Source organism: Microcaecilia unicolor, chromosome 11 (genome assembly GCF_901765095.1).
Source record: "Microcaecilia unicolor chromosome 11, aMicUni1.1, whole genome shotgun sequence".
NCBI classification, from domain to species: Eukaryota; Metazoa; Chordata; class Amphibia; order Gymnophiona; family Siphonopidae; genus Microcaecilia; species Microcaecilia unicolor.
The window spans coordinates 98,808,346-98,824,646 of record NC_044041.1 but is presented as its reverse complement, the minus strand read 5'-3'; the positions used below and the strand labels follow the sequence as shown (position 1 = coordinate 98,824,646).

At 46.5% G+C, this 16,301-nt stretch overlaps 1 protein-coding gene across 1 annotated transcript in view; it reads right to left on the bottom strand.

Moving 5' to 3' along the window:
* The window catches only part of LOC115480949 (mucin-16-like), a 142,468-nt gene that overhangs the window by 7,251 nt on the left and 118,916 nt on the right, over positions 1–16,301 (bottom strand). Inside the window, 3 exon segments of the mRNA XM_030219932.1 lie at positions 9,911–9,978; positions 10,113–10,291; positions 14,174–14,346. Of these exon segments, the coding sequence (XP_030075792.1) occupies positions 9,911–9,978; positions 10,113–10,291; positions 14,174–14,346 (420 nt within the window).

The window sequence follows — 16,301 nt, the reverse complement described above, 5'->3', positions numbered from 1 at the left end:
TTCTTTGCGAGGAGAACCAAAATAGAGCACTGCTGTGAAGGGGCCAAACGCCCGTTCTGCAAACAATTATTAAAAATTGCAGCTAACACTGGAATCAGGACCACACGGAATTTTTTGTAGAACTCTGGGGTCAGCCCATCGGGACCCGGAGTTGTACGTGCTGATAGCGTATCAATAGCATCATCTACCTCTCCTGTGGTAATGGGCCTAAGCAGTTGTTCCATCTCCCCCTCCGAAACCTTTTCCAAGCCTGGGGCACTCTGCACGTATGATAGCATGAAGTTAGAAACCAAGCTCTCTTTCCCCCACAATTGGGTGTAAAACCGAATGACCCTGGCCTCGATTGAACGTTGGTTCGTCAATCGCTGCCCTGCTTCATCTCTCATAGCATAAATGACCTTGTGTCCTACTGCTACCTTGCAATTCTGGAAAGGATCCGGGGAATACCGATGCCCATATTCCCTTTCCAGAAGCAAAGCAGCGTATCGATCATATTGCAACAGCCTCAACTGGGCCTGCAAAGCTTCTATCTCTCCCTTCTCTAGATGGTTGGAGACCGCGTGGTCCAATTGCTTACGAAGACGACAGCACTGTGCCTGTAACCCCAGACTCTGCTTCCTGGCTAGGGACCGGAAAAGGGCCTTGACTCGCCCCTTTACCATGTCCCACCAGGCTCCCTTATCATCCATCACCTCCCATAGTGTTTCTTGGTCTGCTAAAAAACCCTCAAATATTTGTCTGTTTTCCTCTACTTCTAATAACTTTGCACTCAGTTTCCAAAATCCTGGGCCTTTCTGCGCCCCTTCGCATATTGTTAAGACTGTGGAAACTAAGGCATGATCTGAATATTCCGTCCATCTATTCGGCTGCCCCTGAAACTTAGCCAACCCGCCTACAAAGAGCCAGTCAATACGGCTCTCCGTGTCTCCCCTTCTAAAAGTGAACCCCTTCCCTCCCGCCACCTCCAGTCTTGCCTGTTTTACAATTGCTGCCAGCTGGAGGCTGTCATAACCCACCTGACGCCTGGACCCCTTTCTATCTGCTTGCTGTAAGACCATATTAAAGTCTCCTCCAAATACCACCAATTTGCTTGTATATAAATACGGTTTCACCCGGAGCAACAGCTGCTTGCGTTCCCAACTAATCTGGGGCCCATAAAAGTTAATGATTCGCACTGCTACCCCTCTAATGAAAACGTCTAAGACAACACACCTCCCTATCTCCACCTCTATTTCCCTCGTAATCTCCACTTCTCGGGTGGCAAAAAGAATAGCCACCCCTGCGCATCTTTCTTTGGCCAGAGACCAGAATGAGGGCCCCCCTTTCCAATCTCTCTTGGCCCGGTGCAGGAGCTGCAAAGAATCCAAATGAGTCTCCTGCAACAGGATGCAGTCTACCTTGCACTGGGTCAAATCGCTAAAGGCGACAAATCTAGTTCTCTCTGCCTTTATGCTGGCTACATTCAGAGTTGCAAAGATTAAGGACAAGGCAGCCATGGTTTATTTCTTAAATTTCTTACCCCTCCTCATCTCTTCACCGCAATCCCTCTTCACAGATATTCCTGCCCCCATCATTTCTTCAGGATCCTCTATAATTTCTCCTAATTCCAAATCCTCCCACTCTGAGTCATCTTCCCCGGCTTTCTTTCTACCCTTTTTTTTCTTGGTTTCCTCTGGACCAGTCCTTTCCCCTTTCATCCCTTCCTTACCCTCCTCTATTTCCTGCATGAGGCCCTTCGTTAAACTAGTAGGATGTGATGTTAGACTGGGGGGTAACACTGCTGGCTCCTCTCTGTTAAGTCTTTCAGATGATTCATTCCTTGCTCCCCTCCCCTCCCTCCTCTTCTCCTCCAAAACCTCCCTTTGGGGTGGATTCATCTCAAGATCACCCTCTCCTTCACCTGAAACCTGAAACACTGCATATCGATTACTCTGGCTCTTCTCCAGAATATCTGTTCTCCCCGCTCGGGCTAGCCCCCTCCCCTCCTTCCTCCGACCCCCCCTTCCCTCCATGTTTCCCTACCAGGGTCCATGCTTCCCCTTCTTCTCCCCCCTTCTCCCCACCTCCTTCTTCATCCTTTCACAAATACCCCTTCTTTGAATGTGATCCAAACCTGATGCCCTTTTCTCCCCCTTTCCCTTTCCTTAGTGCCTGCCTCTGTATGAATAGTGGTATTTGATTTATCCATTAATCCCTTTAATGCTTCCCGCTTCTGTCCTTGTATCCTTGTAGTTTCTGCTTGTGCCCTTCCTCCCCCCTCCTCTCTTCCTCTACCTGATTGTGCGATGCTTGTGGGCACTTGCTAAAAGGGTGCCCCAAGCCTCCACACAGGTTACAGCGTATGGTAGTGCAGTCGCTGGTGTCATGATCTGTACTACCACATCGCGAGCACTTTAACACTGTACATGACATGCTTAAGTGACGGAAAGATCCGCACCTGTAGCACTGTCTGGGTTGTCCTGCATAAAAGCATTGAATTCGATCCCTTCCAATGTATGCGGCTGAAGGTATATGTTGGGTGACATAGCCTGCCTGTTTTAATTTTACAAGGGCACTCCACCCCCCCGCCCACACACGACTCTGGTCTGGTATTTTGCTTAATGGGGTCCTAATTTCAGCATACCGTCCCAACCAGTATGACAGGTCTGCAGCCATAAGAGATTCATTACGTACCAAAATGGTAATCTGGACTGCGTCCTGTCTACTGATGGGGACAGCCTTAAAATCCACCCATCTACCCTGATGCTGCACCTCTGTGTACTTTTCCCAAAACAGGTCCAAACCTCGCCCTGTTAAGAAACTAATATCATATTCAGGGATTCCCACAGGGTGTATGCATGCATACAAATCTTCAGGGATAAAGCCAAGGGAGAATACCATTCTTAAAACAACCTCTCTAGGTGGTGCTACCCTGTGCCCACCCAACGCAGCTGGACAACATTTCGACGTTTTGGGGTAAACACCGCTCCCGGGACCCCGCAACGGACCAGAAAATGGATTTCCCCTTGTCTCCATGTCTGACTCCTGCCTCCCCTCCTCCTTCCCTGTCTCTGCCCCTCCTCCCCGTACTACTGCTGCAAAGGATAAAGGGGCTGATACCAGTATGCTCCCCCCTTCCCCACTCCCTTCCTGCCTTCCTCCCCTCCCCCTCTCTTCCCCTCCCTCCTCTCCCATGTCCACTAACCCCACTATGTTCAGTTCACTTGTGCTGTTTCTGTCTCTTCCCCCTCTGCAATATTCTACTTCCAGTCCTTTGCCAGTTGCTGCTGTTCCCAACCAGCACTCGTTCCCTTGCTCTGCAACTGTCCCACTCCGACCAGGTCTGGGATCTGTCTCCTCTTGTAGCTGACACTCTCCTCCATGCACTTTCTCTGTTTCTGACACTGTCATACTCAGTCTGAGTCTTGGCTCCGCCTCCTGGTGCAGCTGACACTCTCCTTCATGTACTCTCTCTGTATCTGGCACTGTCTTACTCAGTCTGGGTCTTGGCTCTGCCTCCTGGTGCAGCTGACACTCTCCTCCATGCTCTGTCTTACTGGGTCTGGGACTTGGCTCCGCCCCCTGGTGCAACTGACACTCTCCTTCATGTACTCTCTCTGTATCTGGCAATGTCTTACTCAGTCTGGGTCTTGGCTCCACCTCCTGGTGCAGCTGACACTCTCCTCCATGCCCTGTCTCACTCGATCTGGGTCTTGGCTCCGCCTCCTGGTGCAGCTGACACTCTCCACAATTCTCTCTCTCCTTTCTGGGACTCCTGCTTTGATGGGCATGAGTTTCTGAGAAGCTCCCTTCTGCTCTTTCTTCTTGTTTCTGAGTGGCAGAATCTATTGGGAGCCCCTGCCTGTCACTGAGCTTCCCCCATGATGTCATCAGCACTTCTGATTGAGATTGGATGGCAGCTCTTGGACAGCCCTGCTCAGAGGTCTGCCCTATCAATTCTGTCCATGAGTGACTGTGGTGTTCCCACGATGTTCCCGCCCTCTGTCCACCATATTTGCTCTCAGCTTCTTCCATCTCTTGTAGTACTCCACTACTCCATTCCTGTACTTTCCCATCCTCTTTAGTCTCTGTCTCCATCTGCAAAACCCCTTGTTTTTGCTCTACTTTCCCTCCCGTTGTTCCTGGTAACTTCTGTACTTGCTCAGTGTGTAGTGATTCTTCTCCTACCTCAGCATTCAAACTGTTCTGATTCTCCTCAGCATTCAAACTGTTCTGATTCTCCAGGCTGTCTTTCTTCTCTGTCTCTCCCAGCAAACCTGAGCTCTTCTCTGTGGGTTCGGCTATGCCCTGCCAGCTCTCTAAGTATAAGGGACGTTTTTGAATTTTTTTCAGTTTCATAGCTCTTTTGTGTTCCAAACTTGCCAGGCTCTCTTGCTGCATGCAGTGCTGGAGCCCCTCCTTATCCACAGTACCTGCCACAACTGGACTAGGAGCCTCTGTTCTACAAGGCTGGTAAGTGGATGGAGCACCTAGCTCTTGGGAATCCTGTAGGAAATAAAATACTGGTGATAACTGGGAATTATTTGTGTCAGTCTTGTCTTTCCCTCCTTCTGGCTGCTGCTGTTTCTCTTCCCCTGCTGTCCCTTCCAGCATAGCCTCTGGGGTGTCTGGAACCACGGAGTCCTGTGTGTCTCTGGGTTCTGCTTCCTGCTGGATCTGGGACTGCGTCTGGGTCTGCTGCATGCGTTCCCTGTTCAGGAAAACCTCACGAAGGGGATTATCTCTGCAGTTCTTTAGTTTTGCAGCTGCCTTTGTTTTGCTGTAAGCCGCTTCTGGAGTGCTTCAACTCCCTTAACATACTTGTCTCGTGGGCCAGTGGAAGCCAGGTTACACATAGTTTTTGCTAGCTTCAGCCGCTTCCTCAGTACCTCTATTTCACCTTCTACTCGATTCATTTTCTTCACTGATCTAATTACCTCTTCAGGAGTCATATGCTGGGCCTCTTTCTTCTGCCAGGCCCTAGGCCTGGATTCCTTCTCCTCCTCTTCTTCCTCACTAACGTCCTCTTCAGACTCTCCGCTATTCTCTTCCACCACCTCTCCTCTGATACTGGATGCAGAGAACCCTGCTCTGGAACCCGGGCCCTGCCTTCTTGCCCCCTGTTCTTCACCCAGCTTAGGAATGTTATGGCCAGGACTTACAGTCAGGGTGAGCTGGCTCCTCAGCAAGCGCTGCTGGGCTCTGGTCCTTCCTCCGTCCACAGGCCTGGGCTCTCCTGGTTCTCCTGGTTGCATGCTTGGGCTTGGGTGGAGGAAGCCTCCCCTTCATAGTGTTTCTCAGCTCCAAGTGTGCTAGGCCTTTCAGCCTGGGGCCCTCCTGCAGGGGGGCCCCCTCCCCTCTGCATTGTTCAGCAGCCACAGGGTACAGCAGCTCTCCTTTCAGCACCTCTTCACCACAGGTCTGTACTCTGTGTGTGTGTGTGTGTGTGTGTTTGTCTGTGTGTTTATGTGTGTTTGTGTGTGTATTTATGTGTGTGTTTATGTGTGTGTGTGTGTGTGTGTGTTTATGTGTGTGTGTTTATGTATGTGTGTGTTTGTGTATGTGGGGGGGGGGTTGCAGGTGGCTTTTGTGGTCGTGTGGTTGGGGAGTTTGCCAGCAGTCTGTAGCAATTCCTAGGCAGGGGGAGGAGTATGGAAACACTCCCCCTGACTGGGTCGTTGTTTGTTGGAGGGGGTTGCCAGTTGGTAGGGGTGCCTTTATGGATCCCTTTACTCTCTGTGTTCCGCCCTCGAGGGCGGGACAGAGAGACATGGTGAGTTGGATGGCTTCACCACCATGAACTTACGAACTGTTTAGGGATTTTGTAGATGGCTTCAGCAGGTTGTCTTCAGAATGTTGAGGTAGCGTTTTATGTACAGATGGGGCGTGGCTGAGGGCGGGTCTATGAGTGAGGGTGACTGGTCCTAGCCTATGAAGACTACAGGATTTTTGTGCTTCTCTGCCTTGGAGTGAGCTTCTCTGCCTTGGAGTGAGCTTCAGAACGTTCAAGGTGGGATTTATTAATATAGATATGCTCTCTGTATAAGTGAAGACTATTGGTTCTGTCTGTGTATATCTATCTAATGTATGCATTGTTGATTATTGTGTGACCTGACTTGTGCAGTCCTATATGTGTCAGAATAGACATGAAAGATGGCATACAAATGTAAATGTGTATTTGGTGTGAGAGAGAGTTGAGAGCAGGGGCGTATCTGCGTGGGGCCTCAGGGGCCTGGGCTCCCGCAGATTTTGCCCTGGACCCCCCTACCGCCATAGGGGTAGGATAGGAGCTGTTGAATCCACTTCAGAGTCTGACGTCGCAGCACGTACAACGTACAACGACGTCAGACTCCGAAGTGGATTCAACAGCTCCTATCAACAGCAGCACGGCCACGGAGGCCGAAGATGAACTTTAAACACCTCGGGGCGGCTGGCGGGGGTTTGGGGTCCCCCGCCGGCTGAAGAAGTAGTTTTTAAGGCAGCGGCAGGTGGAAGTGGACCTCGGCTGGCGGGGGTTGGGGCCCCCCACCAGCAAAGGTAAGCAACAGCAGCGGGGGAGGGTTGGCGGCGGGAGGGGGGTGGAGAGAGTCATTGGTGTCAGTGGGGGCTCTGACAATGGCAGGGGGGGTCGGTGGCGGCGGGGGGGACTAAAATGTGCCCCCTCCCTCTGGCTCTGGCCCCCCCTACCGCCGGAGTCCAGATACGCCCCTGGTTGAGAGTATTCCCCCGGAGTCTATATATCGCGCCGAGATTTCTGCGTGGAAATCAAAGCGTCTTCTATAACAATGCACATAACTTAATTAGTTAACAAGATAATCAGCACTGTTAACTGGATGTCAACAAGCAATTATCAGCACTAATTGGCATTGACTGAGATTTACACTCACAACTTGCTAAGGGGTCCTTTTACCAAGCTGCGGAAAAAAGGGCCCTGCACTAGCAGTGGGAGCCATTTTCCCCATGCACCAGAACCTTTTTTATCACAGCGGTAAAAGGCCCCCAGATAAACATGGCCATGCAGTAAGAGAACTCTTACCATGTGGCCATGCGGCAGGGAGCCCTTACTGCTACCCACAGAGGTGGCGATAAGGGTTCCTGTTGTAACCCGGTGGTAACTAGGCAGCATGATGCCCGATTACTGCCAAGTTACCACTGCACAAGCCATTTCTGGGGGGGGTGGGTTCTTTTTCCTCTGGAAATGGCATATGCTTGGGGCAGAGCTACTGCCAGTAGCCGTGTTGGGCCGGCGGTAGTCCCGATTTAGCATTCAGTAAGCCTGTGTTGGGCTTACTGACACTTTGTAAAAGACTCCCTATGTGAATTCTGTAATGTAGTGTGCCTAAATTCTAAGTCGCATAGTTGAAAAGGGAGCATGGCCATGGGCGGGGCATGGGAATTTCTAAAATCTATGCGCTTGCTATAGAATACACCCGCTCTGCGCCTAATTTTGGCATCGGGATTTACACCAAGTAAAAGTGGCCTAAATGGACGTGACTAAATTTGGTCGCATGGAGAGCCACTTGGCGTATTCCATACATTGCTCAGAACTTTAAGCTGATTCTATAAAATGTAGGCGTACTTTAGAGCATATGCCTAGGCGTATTTCTTTTCCACATGGATTTTTCAGGTGCCACATATATAGAATCTAGCCCATTATGAGTACGTTAAGTTGGGTGTTAGTGACAAAGCTACATCTAGTGGAGAACAGAAGCAATGTTCAAACCAGGAGGTGTGTAATCAAAATACTTAAAATGATACTTTATTAAAATGACGCACCTCCTGGTTTGGATATTGCATCTGTTCTCCACTGTTGTATATGGTTTTGACCTTTTCTGTGGAGATTTTGTCTTCATTCTTTATTCGTGTTATCTAGCATGACAAATATGTAATGTGACTGAGGGCTAGATGCACTAAACTTAACGAGCCAGCAATATAGGTTTTAAACTGGTTCTAGCCAGTTTAGCGTGCAAGTAGTAAACCAGGACATGCACAAACGGATTCCTCGAGCCATTTTCCTGTCATGGTAGCAGCTAACAAAAATGGAATGCAAACGGTGTACAGGTTATTATAATGAGCTAATTAGCAGATGCACAGCCGTTTTCCAACTCCATGCACCGTGGCAAACCTAACGGGAGGTCTGCACCTCTCGCTGGGGCTGCTGAGTGGGACTCATGCAGAGGACGCCCATCACAAAAGCTGAAAAAACATCCAAGTGCTTGTAAGGGACGTCCTTTTTGGCTTTTTTCCGAGTGCCTAACACTTGGATGTCCTTCACAAAAAAAAAAAAGTTAAGTTTTGTTTCAGCACTAAACTGCTGTCTGGTTTTCTTTTCATGTGCTGATTTCCTTATAGCAGAACATCTCTGACCCGTTCCCCCCAGGCATTTTTCTGCAGTCACAGTAGGGAGCTCCCTACAAAATCAAAGGCAAAAGCATTTAAAGCCTCCCCAGAGCCCCTGCACCACCCACTCTACCAATCGTGGCTGACCAGCGTCCTTCTGGGACATGTTTTTCTTACCTGCCTGAAATGACCACAGCCATGGAGGTTCTCTCAACATTCTCCTTGTTCCCTCCAAGGTTGTTTTCAGCTTGCGTCCCTCCCCCACCAGGATCGGGACCTGCGAGGACCTCTAAAGCAAAACTATTTGGATGTCCCTCCCTCCAGGTCTGTCTCAGCCAATCACAGCGCGTTTTGTTTTGGACATCTTTGCACGTTCTGATCCTGGGGGGGGGGGCGCAAGCTGAAAACAACCTTGGAGGGGATGAGAGAATGTTGAGAGAACCTCCATGGCTGTGGTCATTTCAGGCACATAAGAAAAACACATTCCAGAAGGACGCCCATCACAAAAGCTGAAGGAAAACGTCCAGTGCTCGTCAGGGACGTCCTTTTTTTTTTGTGAAGGACGTCTTTGGCATACAGAGCAGCCAGCATAACGATTGGCTGCTCTGCGCATGCTCAGCTGGCTGACTGGAAGGAAGGAAATCTGGAAGGAAGGAAATCGTGTGCAAATGAGCTAACAGCGAGCAGCATGCCCTTTCCTTATCAATTCGCTAAGGGATCCGTAAGGGAAGGGCTCTTCGTGGAGTTTAGTGCATCTAGCCCTGAGTCCTAAATGCTAATGTGGCTGAGCAGTTCACTAGTGCTTTATGAGGCCTATTTACTAAAGTGTTCTAATGTTTTGCACTATACAAATGGTAATGGCTCTTTTCAATGTGTGATAACTGCAAAATCTCCACAATAAAGTCTGGGGGAGTGATCAGCATTTGGGAGAGGGCAGCTACTCTGTAAATGCCCCACCAGTGTTCTGCATTATCTGCTTGTTTTGTAGTTGAGCCAAATTATTGGAACTGCAAAGTTACAGTCCCTATACTTTTCCCCACCCCTTTCTCACTCCCGTCAATGCATTATGATGAAATTATGTGTTAGGAATTTAATGTAAGTCAAGACCTGGCTGTTTTGCGAGGTTAATATTTATGTGCAGAACAGCTGGTACTTTTCTCTTATTTATTTATTTATTTATTGCATTTGTATCCCACATTTTTCCACCTCTTTGCAGGCTCAATGTGGCTTACAATACATCATGAGTAATACCTTGCTTACTGCTGAACCTTTGTGTGAATGTATCCAACAGGCTCCCCCCTCCCCCAATTCTGCGTGCATGAAATTAGCATTTATTTAGTTTTCTGTATAATGTAGTTTTAAGTTCATGGTAGCAACCATGAACTCAGACATCCATATATGGCTTTACCATGGGCTTTCTGCATAGACTCCTGAGAGACAATCACCAATCAGCAAACACAGTGGGCAAGTGTCTCTTGGCCTTTTCCTAAACTCGCATAAAATTCAGAAGATTTACTTGGTGTCAGGATTTCAGTTTACTACAGAATCATTAGAACTGGTAAACAAAAATAATATTTAATGCTGGACATACCTGAGCTTAGTGACCAGACACATCTCGAATGAGTTTTTAAGAGGGCTCTTCTGATAAAGCTTATTCAACTGAAATTAAAAAATGCACATCATTATCCTGCAGGCCACAATTTCTAGATTTCTGGGTGCAATAGGGCATCTACTCATCTCTAACTTTCCTAGACTCTTCCAGAACACATGAGTTTAGAGCATGAGCCACTCACTTCGTCATTAATTTCCTTCATCATTTCTTGGTATTCCTTGGAATTGGGGTCTTCATTTAGGAGGCTCTGGCTTATTATTCTGAAGTTGTATTGGAAACCCAGGCTTCCTTGTGAAGGCACAATGACAATACTAGTTGTGCTTGTAGGAGCATCTGTACTTGTGTCCAACCTATGATATCCTAAAAAGATATAAAGGGAAGAAATCAGCATGCATTCCACAATGTAGGAATTACCTAGATTATTTATTTATTTATTTAAACATTTCTAGCCCGCACAGAATCAACATACACAATCAAAATAAAACCAATACAGTGCAATCCGCTTAAGTGCAAGGGTCTGGGACCAAAGAAATGCATGTACTTAACTGGAGCGTGCACTTAACTACTACTACTACTACTACTATTTAGCATTTCTATAGCGCTACAAGGCGTACACAGCGCTGCACAAACATAGAAGAAAGACAGTCCCTGCTCAAAGAGCTTACAATCTAATAAACAAGAAATAAAGTAAGCAAATCAAATCAATTAATGTGTACAGGAACTGTTAACTGTTGTGACCCAAAGAAGCTTGAAATCTGATAAACATATGTACAGTACTGTTTATTATTATACATACAGTATACAGTCTCTGTTAACTGACATTAGGCTTACTTGAAGTAATCAGTTATAGTCCTCTGTACACTAATGGGTCTGTGAGTTCCCTAGACTACGTCTGCCAGACGGTAAAAACTGTCATAGCAGTGATATCCAGTGGCCTCCAGATAGGCCCGCACGTTGTTGAGACACTCCAGCGCTCTTGCAAAAGTGACAGGTGGAGGTTGTTGAATTTCATCAGCATGTGCCTTGCTGCTCATTTCATCCTCTGTTACATCATCAGCCGTTGTTGCCTGTGTGTAGGCGCATATCTCCACATCAGTGCTGTCGTCAGCTGTTTGTAGATCGTAATCAACAGCTACATAGTGATGAAACTCCTCTTCAGTAACACCTGCTGGGATGTCAATAACCTGTTCATCTGACACGCAACAGCTGCATCCCCCTCCACATCCTTAACAAAGCTTGCCCGCTTGTAGCAGTTCACAATGGTTGCCTGTGTAACATGATTCCAGGCTTCTTTCTGCATATGTAGGGAATCCAACAGTGATAGATTATGAGCCAGTTCAACAGCATGTTTATCCTTGCCAGTCTGGTCATCCATAATGCTCATCAGATGACGTAGCACAAGAGCCCGATAATGTTGTTTGAAATTGGCTATTATGCCCTGATCTATAGGTTGGATCAGAGAGGTAGTGTTTGGTGGCAGGAAGAACACCTTGATGTTAGACAGCCTGACATCATCCCTGTGTGCAGCACAATTATCACAAAGCAACAAAATCTGATGCCTTTGTGCCCACATTCTAGTGTCTAACTTCTTTAGCCACTGCTTCCACATTTCCCCAGTCATCCAGGAATTTGCATTAGCCTCCTATGACACAGGAATTCGCTTAACTTTCTTGAAGCAACGGGGCTGTTTGTTCTTTCCAATGACGAAGAGTTCCAACTTCTCACTCCCATCCATATTGCAGCAAAGGAGGATCGTAGGTCGGTCCTTCGACGTTTTACCTCCAGTAGTTTCGGCATGTTTGAATGCAAGTGTTCCATCAGGAATCGCTCGCCAGTAGAGACCGTTTTCATCAGCATTGAAAATGTCGCGATGTGCAAACTTGTTCAAGATGGTAGGAAGAACTGAAACAACCCAATTTTCAGCACCAAAGTCATCAGCATTTTGTTTCTCACCATGCTGTTTCTTGAATTTTTTGTTGTTCCTCTCCTTCCATCTTTCCAACCATCTAACAGTGGCTTTGAATTCAGTTAGTCCAAGACTTTCAGTAGCTGGTTAGCTTTCTCCATAAGCAGTGGACCATTGACAGAAAACTGTCTGCTCCTGACTCAAGAAAACCACCGAAGAGCATCTTTTACCTCCTCAGCTTTTCCCGCCCGTTTTCGTTTCCGTTGTGGATTTGTATTGTTTTGCCAGACATCCAGAAGCTGGTCTTTCTGCTTGAAGACACGTGAAATTTGACTGAGATTGACACCATATTCTTTAGCAAAAGATGCTTGACTTTGTTTGTTTTCTAATTTTTTAAGAACTTCTATTCGTTCAGCCAGTGTTAAAGTCTTACAGTTCTGCTGCCGCGACGACCCCAGTGTACACTCTAACAACATTTTTTCACTTATTCTGCCTGTGGCAGTTAAAGGGGCGGTAAATTTGAAATCTCGTTGGTTCTCAAGCGCCAATCGGCTTCCATATTCCGTCCGCGCGCTTATGCAGAGTCTTTCCTGCAGAGGAGCAGTCTTAAACCATGCATATAAGCGAATCTTGCACTTATCAGTGGTGTGCTAAACCGAAGTTTGTCCACATAGAAATTGATGGTGCCAAAAACGGTACCGAAGTACGGCATGCAGTTAAACAGAGCATGCACTTATCCGACGTGCACTTAAATGGAGTGCACTGTACATAGTTAGACAAAATAATACAGCATTCCAGCTGATCAGCAAATAATATCAATTCCATGCATGTTCAAATAGGTAAATCTTCAATAGTTTGACAAACTGAACCCTACTGCTACACAGTCTCAAGTAACCTGGCAGTCTATTCCAAATTTGGGGTCCTGCATATTTAGATAATTCAGGGCTTGGGAAATGGGATGATTCAAATGAGAAAATTGAGTTTTCTGTTTACTCGTCAAATAGGTACAGCAGAAACATTACAGACTTACCCCATGCATTGTCCCAGCACAGAACAGCATGGGCAGTTGCATTGCAGACTTGTCTCACTGTTTGCTTCCCCAAAGGACACACAACTTCCACCACTTATACTTGTGCACCATAGTACAGGTAAAGCATCAACAATACAATTCCTCAATTTCTCCCCCCCCCCCCCCCCCCCCAGTACAAACACATGTAACCCCCTTAGAACAGGTACTACAGGGATAGCAGAATTGAAGGGGACCTTGGTGTTGGATTTAATGTTGGAGAGGAAGGTTACAAAGCCAAAGTGGCCTTCCAGTGGAGGCCAGTACATCAACATTAATCTGTAATCCATATTATTATGTAAGCTGCATTGAACCTGCCTTGAGTGGGATAGCGCGGGGTACAAATGTAATAATAAATAAATAAACAAATTCTGGGCATGCTAGAGAAAGGCCAAGGACTTAGGGGGTTGGGATCTGATACTGTATTACTATGGAAACATAAGCTCTACTCTTTCCCCCTTTTCCCCTCTCCTCTATACCCATGGCTTCTGGAAAAAATCTCAACTATGTTCTGGATCAGGAGTTCTCAACCCAGCCCTTGGAATACACCCAGGCAATCAGGTTTTCAGGATGTCTACAATAAATATACATCAAACTACTACAATGAGATTCCTAAACTTCACTCTAGTTACTAAAATGTAATACCTCCCCCTATAAAGTCACTACAATTAATTGATTATCGATTGAGTTTAAAAAACATTTTGATACTAATAAAGAAGAATTTATATTAATTAATTGAAGTGACTTTATAGAGGGAGGCAATAAATATACATGAGATAGATTTGTATGCACTACTTCCACTGTATGCAAATCTATCTGTTACATTATCATTTTGGGTATCCTGAACACCTGACTACGCAGGTAATCACTTTGATTGCCCTAATGGGAAGGTGAAGGGGAATGGGATTTGGATTTAGCTCACACCTTTTCAGTAATCACTCAAGGTGAGTTGCACTCAGATACAGGAGGTATTTCCCTGTCCCTAGAAGGCTCAAAATCCAAGCCCATATCCAAGGCAATGGAGAGCCAAGTGACCTGCTGAAGATCACAAGGCATGACAGTGGGGTTTGAACCTGGTTTCACTGGATCTCAGCCTGCTACTAGCCATTAAGCTACTCCTCCACTCCACTGATATGTTTCTGACTCTGTCCTGTTGTGATTCAGAAATTGAATATTAACTTAAAATTCAGATTCCTGTGTCCTAACCTGGATCCTTACAGAACCGCCAAAGAATATTCAAAGATGAGCCAGAAGGCACAAGAATGCTTACCATTCACATAAAGACTAGTGGGGTCCATTGTGTAGGGTCCCAGGTGAGTACCCCCTTGGGTCTTGTTTTTGAATTCATCATAGACTGCATCTTCAGAAAAAGCTTTAATCAACGTGTCAACTTTAAATGTGCACACTGAATCCACTGTGGTCTGAGAACTTGAAGGTCCTGGCCTGCAAAAAGGGAAGCCAAAAAGCAGTAGCAAACATAAATTGGAACTTGCTATCCAATTACTCATACAGCAGCCTTATAAGAGTACCTTTAAAACTGAAATTTGGGTGTGGAGTCTCAGAAGAAAGCGAAATCCATATTATTATTCAGGGCCGCCGAGAGACTGGGCGAGGGCAAGGCCGCCCCCGGGGCCTCCCCTCTGAGGTCACCACTACCGCTTCCCCCTCCACCCGCCCCCCTCCATCTGCCACCGGGCCAGGCCCCCTGCATTGAAATTACTGCGCCTCTCACCTCCGTGTGAAAGCGCTGCAGGTAGCAGCAGAAGAGCAGATCACCTCCCTTCGGGCCTCCTTCCCTCCCTGTGTCCTGCCCTCACGGAAGTTACATCAGACAAGGGCGGGACACAGGGAGGGAAGGAGGCCCGAAGGGAGGCGATCTGCTGCTGCCTGCAGCGCTTTCACACAGAGGTGAGAGGCGCTGTGATTTCAATGCAGGGGGCCCGGCCCGGTGGTAGACGGTCGACGACAGAGGGCGGGTGGGACTGCGGTGCTGGGCCCCCCCTTGGAGGCCCGGGCCCGGGGAATTTTGTCCCCCCTGCCCCCCCCCCCCCTCTCAGCGGCCTTGTTATTATTCTAGGGATCAGGAAGGCCTGTCACAGTTTCAGAGGGAGGGAGGCTTGTATTATTGCTCTTGGCTGGATAGTGCCAATTAAAGGTTAATTGCATCATTCAGGCTGTGTTCCATAGACTATAAAAATTTGTAACAAAACCTAATAGCAATTAAAATTGGCCATGAGGCAGAGTTGCAAAGGGGGGGGGGGGTAATATTCTGTTTGTTTAAATGTTTTAATATTATTTTTGTTGATTTTGTTGTTATTTTTAGTTAACTGCTTTTACTTAGAATATTTATTGTACTCTGGGAATAATTTTTTTGATTTGATGAGCAGATTAGAAATCAATTAGATAAAAATAAACAAAATGTTTCTGTCTATAAAGTATAATAATTGATCTTTGGGGCTACATGTATCAACAATCTGTGTGTATGCATTTCTGGGGGTATAGTTTGTGGTGTTTTGATGAACATCAATATTATATAAAATACTTGGGCATCTAAGTACTACTGCTAATCATTTCCATAGCGCTACTAGAGGTACGCAGCACTATACATATTCTGCCCGATATTTAGTGCTATTTAACCGGTCAGAACAGATTCTGACCGGTTAAATAGCACTTAACTGACTATCTGCTGATATTCAACGGGGCATAACTGGCTACTCCTCTACTCCACACAAAATGTGCCCCAAATGACCAGATGACCACTAGAGGGACTCTTCCCCCAAATCACAAAATATTTTTCCAAACAGCACTTTCAAAAGGAAAAGAGAGACTTTTTTTGTAGAAAATGACCTTTCCAGTTCTGATTTTGGACATTTTACAAAAAACGTCCAAATTCAGACTTAGATGTCATATCCAAAAATGCCCCTTGTGCATTTGATTTGCCCAAAGTCACAAGGAGCAGCAGTGGGAATTAAGCCCACTGCAATAACCATTAAACCAGTCTTCCTCTGTTTTGGACATCTTGCATTTGGATGTCTTTGCCTTTGAAAATGGCCGAAAATCAAAGACATCCAAATCCAAGGACGACCATGGTATTTTCGAAAACAAAGATGGATGTCCATCTTTTTTCGAAAATGACCTTTTCTCCGCCTCCAAATTTCGATGTTTTACAAAGACGTCCAAATTCCAACTTAGACATTTCTTTTGAAAATACCCTCTTAATCTTTTTAAAGATACAGTGACCAGGATTGCACACAATTTCCCCAATTCTATGTAGCGCGACTTAAATTGCACACACAAATCTGGTCATATTCTGGATTTGAGTGCACAACTTAATTAGTTAACAAGCCAATCAGCACCAATAATTGCCAGTAGACAAGCAATTACCAACGCTAATTGGC